The 10240-nt window shown below is 38.6% G+C and overlaps 2 protein-coding genes across 3 annotated transcripts in view; both read left to right on the forward strand.

Moving 5' to 3' along the window:
- The window catches only part of LOC122067579 (kelch domain-containing protein 4), a gene marked incomplete at its 5' end in the record, with an annotated part of 24688 nt that extends 23084 nt beyond the window's left edge, over positions 1–1604 (forward strand). The window contains 2 exons of the mRNA XM_042631408.1: positions 865–933; positions 1056–1604. Of these exons, the coding sequence (XP_042487342.1) occupies positions 865–933; positions 1056–1160 (174 nt within the window). The remainder of the gene's footprint in view (positions 1–864; positions 934–1055) is intronic.
- Positions 1605–4309: 2705 nt separating this feature from the next.
- LOC122067581 (protein WVD2-like 7) lies at positions 4310–9920 on the forward strand. Of its 2 annotated transcripts, XM_042631410.1 has the most exons (10): positions 4310–4609; positions 4773–4862; positions 5155–5715; positions 5798–6616; positions 6732–6790; positions 6928–7002; positions 8183–8285; positions 8412–8474; positions 8814–8924; positions 9336–9920. In XM_042631410.1, exons 2-10 carry the CDS (start codon positions 4827–4829, stop codon positions 9549–9551), a joined length of 2043 nt encoding a protein of 680 aa, XP_042487344.1. In that variant the 5' UTR covers positions 4310–4609; positions 4773–4826; the 3' UTR covers positions 9552–9920. The 2 variants fall into 2 exon arrangements, with proteins under 2 accessions (XP_042487344.1, XP_042487343.1); XM_042631409.1 differs by lacking the exon at positions 4773–4862.
- The last annotated feature ends 320 nt before the right edge of the window (positions 9921–10240 follow it).

The following is a 10240-nucleotide window of genomic DNA, read 5'->3' on the forward strand; positions in this document are numbered from 1 at the left end:
GTGGGGTTGGGTTATGAGAGGAGTGAGACAACTATCTCAATCAAAAACTAACTAAATGCTATATCATTAATCAAATTGTGTGAGGGCTTTCCTGTCACATATATTTAAATGAAGTGCTAAAATAAAAATAGAAACAAATCAGGATTCCTTCCATGCGCAAGCTAAAGGAAGGTTTCAATCAGATTAAACAACATACTCAATTGAGGAAACTGACTTTAAAAGTTAACCAAAATATAAAAAGAAATCTCCTCTTGCGTGAGCTGATGAGATGGAGTTTACTAATTGGCTAGATAATTTAATCCTACGACTAAGATGGCCCCACAACCGATAGACCTCTATCTAATATAATTGTAAAACAAGATGACTTTCTAATTAATGGGCCACGCTAATAATACTGACTCGTGATTAAAATTCTAATTTCGTTTTCAGAATTAGAGCCCCAAATATGGGCTTATAAAATAGGCCTATTACATCAATAAACCCGAAAACCAAGGGTCAGCCCTAACCTATATTAAATTCTGACCCAAATTAAAGCATTAGTACCATTAGTTTCTGTGTCTTAGAAAAAGACATCTTCTATCTGGTACTCAGGATTCGTAAGTCTAAACCATTTTAATACCATTCTTCCCTTCAAAAGGAGACGATAAGGGGATGGGCATCATAGATATTCTATAAAAATTTCCTTCCATCTGTGTCAGATTTGTTGTTGGTTATTAAGGCCAAAAAAATATTGGACTTTGTAAAAATGATCACATCACAAGAGTGTAATTGGATTATCACTCTCTCTTTATCACCTATATCATGTGCGTCTCCTCACATTTGTGCACTGTGCATCACTGATCTTGTTTTTGTTGAAATCCTTAGGAGCTCCGCAAAGATGGGTTTGATCTTGCAGAAGCTCGATACAAGGAGCTCAAACCTATCCTTGATGAGGTGATCCTTTGATTCCTATTTCTTGAAGGCATAAGGCCACTTCTGAAAAAGCATGCATTTTTTACAGCTTTAATATCAATTCTGAGTCTTATGATGTATTCAATTGTGGTGTTTGATAACAGTTGGCCATACTAGAATCTGAGCAGAAGGCTGAGGAGGAAGAAGCAGGAGAGACTAGTTCTAGAAAGAGAGGTAACAAGAAAATAGGGAAGAAGCCTCAAAGGTAGCTGTCATCTCAAGGCTTGGTCACCTGTATCTGTTTGCTATAGTTTGATACCGCGAGTGTTGCATCTCTATTCTCAGTAAGGTGCAATTTGGTGGTATGAGGATCCGATTTTATGCCGTTAAATTACACACTACACATTTGCATATGTGTGTACTTGTCAAGGTGGTGTGTTGAACAGCTGATGAACCTGATAGGACCTAAGGTGGTCAAGTTGGTTGCTGTCTTGTACATCATGATTTTGCATTAGCACTCATCGAAGCACACTAGCCATTTGATAGTCCTGATATTTTGTGGTAGAAGGTAGAATAATTGTCTGCAATTCATATGTTATTCTTAATATCTAAATGACAATGACCAGTTGCATCTCCTGGTCCTGATTTTTTTTTTTTATTGACACTTTCAGATCACAATGGACTATTAATTTATGTTTTGAGATTTTTTTTTCTCTTTCCTCACCTATTTTTATTGGGTTGCTTTTGTAACTTTCTTTGACATGTACTAGGTATCCCCGGGGGTATGTGGGTGGTCTATCCTTGGCTCAAACAGACAGCCAGGAAAAGAGAGGGGGGCGGGGTGTTGGGGTTGTGTGTGGAGGGGAGGTTATCCTTAGAATCAGACATTTAAAATGGAAGTCCTATACGCCTAGGGGTGCCAAAATATGAACCGAAATAGCCCAAACCGTGGCTTACTGGATAAGCTTCGGATTGGGGTACTACTCTGAAACCAGGCCGCACTAAAACCTACCAAAACTGAACCCAAACCCATATAAAACCGATACCAACCCAAAAAAAAAGAAAAAAACCACATTTATGTGTGTATATGGATGACAAACTGAACCTAAACCCGACATCAAACCGATAGGAGAAAATAGAAATAAATTGAATCCAACTCAAACTGAAACTGTCGAATCTGAATCTTTCCTTATTGGTTTAGGTTCGATTTCATCCCTTCTCACACCGAAACTGGTGAAATCAGACCAAAATTGAACTGAACTCTCCTTAATACTCCTATCCACTAATCTTTTCAAGCACTAATTTTGGGTTTGGGATTGCTTCTCTAGATTTCATTAGTCCACCCCCTAATTATACGACTCTCCCAGTCTCCCCACACACTCTCACCTGGAGAACAAAAGGGCTGTCTCCACTGGTAAATGAAGAATCGGGAGTTGAATTGGCCGATTTGGATTGAAAACAGTCTGGAGTCGTGACCAACCAACTGATGGCCATCAATTCTACTCCGTTCTTGGCTGATTCAGATTGGAATTGACATTGAGTGATTTGATTTCTCGATTCTACTCCTTTCTCGGCTGATACCTTTGATATACAAATTTTTTTTTTTTTTTTTTGGGAAATTTTTTATATACACCATATTTTGGTGGTGGGTTTTGACCGTTAGCTTTGAGAGAGTAAAAGAGAGGTGGTACACGAAAGGGAGAGGACTGGTAGGCAGTTCAAACTTCAAAGTGAGGTTTTCTGGTACTAACGATCAGAAAAAAACGTTACCAACTCTCTCTCTCTCATTCCCTTGATGCCGCGAGGATGGAGATGGTGGAACCACTGGTTGGTTGGTGGTTACATTTGTCCGTAATCTCCCACCCTGTCAAAGATCATGTTGTCTAAAAACTGTTTCTCCCTCTGTTCCAACAACCCTTTGGCCTCTGTATATCTCTCTAAGATATCATTTTTAATTGCCATAATTTTTGTTTGAAAAGAAACACTAAACAATAATAAAGCTACACCTGGGAAAAGAGTTAATAAAGCACCACGGGAAAGAATGTTTTTAAGGGGAGAAAAAAAAATAATTTCTTGCTTGATGTAACCTCAGGTTGTCACATTGAAACTGATAGAATGTTGCCTTCCTCGTATAATAGGGATGGCTCACTTTGGAGTAAAGGCTGAGGGGTGGAGGAGGGGGTATATTGTATTACAAGATTATGGTAACATCAGGGATGGTAATATCTCTGTATGTATAAACGTGCGTAGATTGAGTTTGGTATGCATTTTCAGAATAAATTTTGAAGAGAAAAAATAAAGAAGAATCAGTTTCCTAATGCAATCTAGATCCAGAATCTATTATGAGAATGTATATCAAAGACGAACAATCAAACAAAGTTCTCTCGTGTGTGTGAATATTCAACAAAAAATGGAGAAAAAAAAAGATCGTATTATAATCGAGGGAAGTTTGTCGGTTTCCTTTCTTTTATTGTTCAAATTCAGATTAATCAAGATTATTTTTCCTCCCATTGGATGAAAAGTCTAGGAAAAATGTTATAAAAAAGGCTATTATTAAAGAAAAAAAGTTCATATATACTAGGGCTACGAATCTTTCTTATACGACATTGCCATATGCATGATTTTTGTGACTGTTGGATAAAGAAATCATGATCAAGATTAGCCACATGTCACTTAATTCATCCAATTGAGAGAATTTCTCTTAGCAAACAACAGAGGAGTCCACCAATGAGGTGCGACATATAAAGAAGGTCTATGAAGGGCAGAAAGTTCGTTCATTTCATATTTGAAGTAAGGATTCCAAATTAAAATTTAGAGGTTGAATTAGTTCTTTCCAATTGACCAAAACCGATCTCAAAAAATCTTAAAATCGATCCCTCAGATCTAGAACTCAGTGATCCGGTCCCAAAAACCCTGGAAGTGGCTACTCCAAAATAGTCAGAAGTAGGATTGATCACAATTGATTCCAATCCAAATCAGTCTATTCAATCGATGCAATTCTGATTTCTTAAACCATGGTAATGGGGAGAGAGATAGACTGAGACAATGCTTAGCATACCATCCATGGCAGCTCAAAGAGTCATTTATTTATTTTTTAGGGTCAAGAAAGAATCTTTTCCCTTTAAAGATACCCTCACATATATTAATATGCATTCCATTTATAGCCATAGTCCATGCAGGTCTGCCGACAACCACTGTTCACTCCTTATGTCTATATATTATATAATAATAAAGAGAGTTCCCCACAACAAATGCACGCTCCCCCAATTTTTGAATTTCTTAAGTAAACGAAGTTAAGGAAATAGACGTTGAGGCGTTTTTAAAAGTTTAAACAGTGTCAGACATGTGGGACCCTACAACTGTAGTGGGACTGAGAAAGAAACCAAAGATTAGAGATTTTCAAAGCTCAATAATGAAAGCCCGCTTAAATCAAAATCTTAATAGCTAGAAATTTCCCCCAAAAAAGATTTCCTTTTTCTGCACTTCACCAGGTTTGTCTACTTCTTGATCTACCTGGGCACAACATGGATCCAAGATTGTGATTCAAATTTCAAAGTAAGGTGTTCCTGTTCTTGGAGGTTTTCAATTTTCAAGGAGGGGAAGAAGGAATCAAGAGTACTAAGGTTTCTAAATCTGAGAAGGTATGGGAGAATCTGCTTGTCTCATGCAAACTACCTTCTCTCAGGCTTCTGATACTACTACCCATGAAACTAGAGAGGTAAATTTCCAAGAACTCAGAATTTCAGTTACTGGAGAAAAATAAATGTCATTTCAATTGTTTCCGTTTCAAGTTTCTTTAATGGGTTCCCGACTTCCCGTTTATTGCCTAGAAATGTTGAGAGAGTTTGTCTTGTTTCTTCTCATTTTCATTTCTTGTTCAGGGCTTCAAGGGTTTTTACTGAAACTCTAGTTTTTTGTGCAAAAAAACGAATCTTATGGTTCTTGCCTTCTCTCCTGATTTTGATGCCCCGGTATGATCTGCTTTTGTTTCTCCTTTTTTTTTTTTTTTTTTTGCTTTCATGGCCTTCTTTTTCATATGCGTTATTTGAAATGCAGCATTTGACGGGGGGTTGTGATCCTTTTCACATGCTTTGGGTTACATTTTGAGGTTTTCTTGTCACGGATGACTATTCTTTCTGTCTTATTTTTAGTTTGAAGTTCAAACAAACTTCTCTGCAATTTTCTCTCGTGTTTACATCATTGCATAAATTTATCCAAAGTCTGTTGTACGTTGTGAAAATCAGTGAAATTTTTGTGCTACAGGGGAATCCGATGCATGCACTTGCAGGATCGGTTTCTTTCGGAAGGTTCTTATCAGAGTCCTTAGCGTGGGAGAAATGGTCATCCTTCTCTCACAATCGGTATTTAGAAGACGTAGAAAAATACTCCAGGCCTGGTTCAGTCGCTCAGAAAAAAGCTTATTTTGAAGCCCATTACAAGAAAGTTGCAGCTAAGAAGGCAGAAGCAGCTGCTGGTTCTACTCCTCAACCAGAAACCCAAGATGGAGTTCACAGCAATCCTGCCCTGGATTCACAGATGGAAAAATGTGATGACCATGTGGCTGTTGATGAGCCACGGCAAGCCACAGTCCCCAACATGGAGGAAGGTTTCATCATTGATTCAAGCAGACGTAATTCCATTGTTGAAATGGATCGCATGGAATCAAGTAAGGTGGAAGTAGTAGATCCAGTAATAGAAGACCAGGTTCTTGAGAAGAACTCTCTAGTGGTTGAATCATCACAGCTTGCTGATGTTGGGAACCGTAACATGCTTACTGAGGTGGAGCCTAGTGGAACCATCCAAATGAATCAGACACATTCAGAGGTGAATGTTACTTATTTTCCAGATTTCTGTTCTTCAATCTTCACCCTATGATCTCAATTTCCTTTATTTCTGTCAATTGAAGGTTGCTGCTAGTCCGGAGAGTTTGACTTCAACAACCAATGCAAAACTAATGGCATCGTCCTTGAAACCATCAGCTTACAGCAGGGAACGAATGCTTTCATCTTCTCCGGCCAAATCAACAACTACTATTCCTTCCAGAAAGGAAAATATAGCCACTCCAAACAATAAGTCCGCAAGAGATCCAGTGCAGAAGAAGTGCCCAACTCCAAAATCACTCCATATGCCGATTAATTTTGCTTCCAATCAAGAGAATTTGGCTTCAGCTACCAAGACAAACCCAGCACTTTCTTCCTCAAAGCCATCGGCTTACCGAAGGGCATCAGAGCTTCAATCTCCAACTGCCAAATTGACAACTCCTCTTCATTCCAGAAAGGGAAATAATCCCACTCCAAACAGTAAAAAGTCCGTAAGAGATCCAGGGAATAAGAAGTGCCCAACTCCAAAATCACTCCATACATCGATTAATTTTGCTGCTAATCAGGAGACGGTGGCTTCAGCTACTAAGACAAAATCATTTGTTTCTTCCTCAAAGCCATCAGTTTACGGTAGAGCATTAAAGCTTCCATCTTCCCCTGACAAATCCTCAACTGTTCATTCCAGAAAGGAAAATGCCACTCCAAACAGTAAAAAATTTGCAAGTGACTTGGTGAATAAAAAGTGTTCAACTCCAAAATCACTCCATATGTCAATTAATGCTCCATCTGGCGCTGGTGAAACTAACAAAACATCTTCAGCTCAGAAAAAGATTGCAGATTCAAGGGGATCTGGAAGTGTGTCGACCTCTAAGCACTGTCCAACTCCTCTAAGAACCCCAACCATGGTGCTTAATTTTCCCTCTCAACATGCCACTCTTGTACCCTGTCTACTTCAAGTGCTCTTCATAATAGGCAAGACTAGTGATGCTTGTCTAAATCATCTTAATTTGCATATTGCAGGCATCTGTGAATGGTTTGCCAAAGAATCCTTCTGTTACTCCTCAGTCAGAGCAAAAAAGGTATGTGCTTCACTAAATTGAGAGATTCCATACATATGTGTCTCATAAAGTTGAAGAATTTTCTCACATACTAGTTTGTACTGCAAGCATGAAATTTTGTCACTTTATATAATTACATTTTTCTTCATTCTTTACAGTACCAGAACAGAACTTGGTTTCACATCCTCTGGATGCAGTAAAGTGGGTGCAAAATGGCACTCTCTCTCCACGGAGTAAGTTGCGCAACCTAGTTACTTATATCACCATAGGGCACTCACTTTGAAACATTTGAACAAAGACAAAAGAAACAATCTGCAACTTGCTGATGCCTATTTCCAAGCCAGAGAAGGAAATGACCTTCCAGTTCCAGGAGTAGGGTCATAAATGGGTGAGATACAGAGCAGATATTGTATCCGCTCCAATTTAATCCATCAGATATGAAACATTTCTGTATTTGTCTCCCATTAGCTATCCAAAAAGTGGGATCAGATTGTTTATCTGATTAAATTAACAAAAACACAGAAAACAGTATTAGACCTACATACTCAATCTTATCCCAACTAAATGGGCATATAAAAGAGACGCAATACATCGCAAAGATACCCTTTCTGATCTTTAGTTAACTCCTAAACTTTTTATGTAAATTCTGGCCACCAGTGTGAATGACCGGGTTTGGTTGAGGGGGGCATCCACTTCATGCAAAAAGATGCCAAGGGTAATGACCAACCCCAATCCATTCCTGGGACCCTTCGAAGTGTGACTTGCATGGTTACACCAGCTTACTACTGAGCTATGGTTCTTATATTATATCTTAAAACATAATCAGGTCAAATATGTTTCTAATATTCAACAGAATCCAGATTGAGTTGGGCAATATCCAGCTTGTCGACAGCCCCACCCAGGAAAAAAGAAATTCCACTGGCCTTTAGAACAAATAGTTATCTGATGATGATAGAAGAAATATGTTTGTACAATTCATGTACACTATTGCAAATGAAAGTTCAGATTATAAATGATGATCAGCATCTCTAAACATTATGCTCCCTTACAATGGTCAACTTGGTGTTGAAGTTATCAAAAATTTTTGCCATATAATTGGGACACCCTGGAAAATGTATAGACCAGATGTTTAGGATCATTTAAATGGGTCATTTTTGGCCTCAGAGATTTAGTTCAGAAGGCATTTAAAAACTTGAATAATCAAGTCCAGACTCCAGAGCTGTTGACGGCCTGTAGGTGCTGAAATCATGGTTCAAACTCCAGAGGCCAAAACCCTCTTGGCCCCTAGATTGTGTAATGCCTGCCTTGTCTCCACACACACACAAAAGGAAAAAGTTAGCCATATTCTCTTTACTCTGTTTATCTGCCATTTCCTTAAAAACAAATTTGGATTTTCTACTTCTTGTCTGGCAGTCATTCGAAGTCTTTGAGCGCCGGTGGAGGCATAACACGGTCGCCGACTGTATCTTCTCCATTTAGCTTCAGAACTGATGAAAGAGCTGCAAAAAGAAAGGAGGCAAGGCCTTATCAAGATTCTTTTTCACTTTATTATTATTTAAGTGGGTTGTATTTTCACGAGACAACTGATATTTTGCTCCTTTCTTACTTCCTGGTCCTTTTATTTTTTTCCCCCCACTCTCAGAAACTGGAGAATAAATTCAATGCAGAACGGGCACTGAACGTGCAGCTTCAAAAGAAGCCTAAGGTTGTCATTCTCTCCTCTACAAATTTTATTTTAATCTGGCCAGGATACCTTTTAATTGTCTTCTGGGGAATCAGGCAAGCTTTATGGGACCAAGCTAAGTTGAACCATCATATACATGACGCTCTCCCAAAATTTTATTTTATTTTTATTATTATTTTCTTAAATCATTTAGCGAGTTGACCAAATTTACTCATAAAAGTTGATTATGCTTCTATATTTAACATGAGTGTTTTCTTCTTTAAACATAGAAGCTCAGATTGGTCTTTTTATTAATCAGTACCTGTGGGGCTACAATGCAATTTGGAACCTCATGTCAATGGCTATCTTCATGTTATGCAGGAAAAGGCTGAAAATGAGCTTAACAAACTGCATCAAAGCTTCAGCTTCAAGGCAAAGCCAATGCCAGACTTTTATCGTGCAACAGGGTCAGGAAAGAATCAGATTAAGAAGGTACCTCTATATTGTGATGCTCCAATACTCCTCATAAATATATGCTAACAGAATTTCTTTCTTTTTTTTAATGTAATGATGGTTACTCATTTAGAGTGCCTCAATAAGAGTATTAGGTCAGCTTCTTATGTTAAAATAATTCTCAGTTGTGCTCCCTTAGTATCATGTTTCCTGTTTTGATCTCATTGTGCTAGTGCTAGTGCTAGTGCCTGTGTGTGAGCCTGTAAGGATAAATGGGGAGATGTGTGCAGGCAATTTCCAGTATCTCCTCTTTCAAAGCTTTAAACCACGATGATCTTCTCTAAGTTTACGTTTTTATTTTACGGTGGGCACTAATGCTAAAGTGCCATCTATAGCCTATCTTCATTGTTATTTATGGTGGTCCTTATAAATCATGTTTTTGTTTTGAAGATTCCACAGACACAGCTTCGATCACCCAAGCTCGGACAGAAGCCCATTTCCAACGCAGTTCAGGATTCGAGCTCTCTCCCTCCTCGGAGGCCTGAAGCCAAGAATTACAATTCTATGGGTGTTATGGAGAAGAATAACCGAATCCCTACTCATTCTATCACTGAGCTACCCAATAAGGATACTCATGAGAATTCTCCCCCAAATATCCAGCAGTGAGTAGTGAAGACAGAGATTGGTGGAATTACAGATTATATTGGCACAGTAGAACATTATTGAAAAGCTCATGTCTGCTGATGATGGACCTTCAGAACTTTTGAAAGATTAATCCAGTAAAATAGTCAGGGGACATAATTTCTGTCAAGAGATGTAAAATTGTATCCACAGTTTCTTTCTGCTTCAAGTAGAACTGAAATTTTGTACCTGTTCTTCCTTTTGTTTGTTCTTAATGGATGTATTATACTTAGGTATTGTAGAACAGATCCAAGACAAGCCATGGTTTTCTAGGAAAATTCTGGAAAGGGCTCGGGAAGTATCATGTATTTGGAGTGTTACTATAAATAATCCAAGTTTTCATTTTCTTGAGCATTCAGCTGACACTCCCACTGTGACACAAAGTGCCAACCGGGTGCTTCTATTTCTCTCTTTCTTGTGTGTGTGCACGTTCATGCAAAATTCTGGACAGGCTCGGGAAGTATCATGTATTTGGAGTGTTACTCTAAATAATCCAAGTTTTCATTTTCTTGAGCATTCAGCTGACACTCCCACTGTGACATAAAATGCCAACTGGGTGCTTCTATTTCTCTCTTTCTTGTGTGTGTGCACGTTCATGCATGCGTGTGCATGTGCTGTGTAAGTTTAAGTGTGGGTAAGGGTGTGGGTTTTTGGGTGGGTGGTGGGTGGGTGGG

The sequence above is a fragment of the Macadamia integrifolia genome, unplaced genomic scaffold (genome assembly GCF_013358625.1).
Source record: "Macadamia integrifolia cultivar HAES 741 unplaced genomic scaffold, SCU_Mint_v3 scaffold2985, whole genome shotgun sequence".
In the NCBI taxonomy this organism is placed as follows: domain Eukaryota; kingdom Viridiplantae; phylum Streptophyta; class Magnoliopsida; order Proteales; family Proteaceae; genus Macadamia; species Macadamia integrifolia.

Bases quoted from the DNA above. Each gene is read 5' to 3' on its own strand.
- LOC122067581 (XM_042631409.1), top strand. From the start codon at position 4,535: ATGGGAGAATCTGCTTGTCTCATGCAAACTACCTTCTCTCAGGCTTCT. The intron at 5,716-5,797 runs GTGAATGTTACT...TGTCAATTGAAG, and splicing joins TGAATCAGACACATTCAGAG to GTTGCTGCTAGTCCGGAGAG. The intron at 8,286-8,411 runs GCAAGGCCTTAT...CCCCACTCTCAG, and splicing joins GAGCTGCAAAAAGAAAGGAG to AAACTGGAGAATAAATTCAA.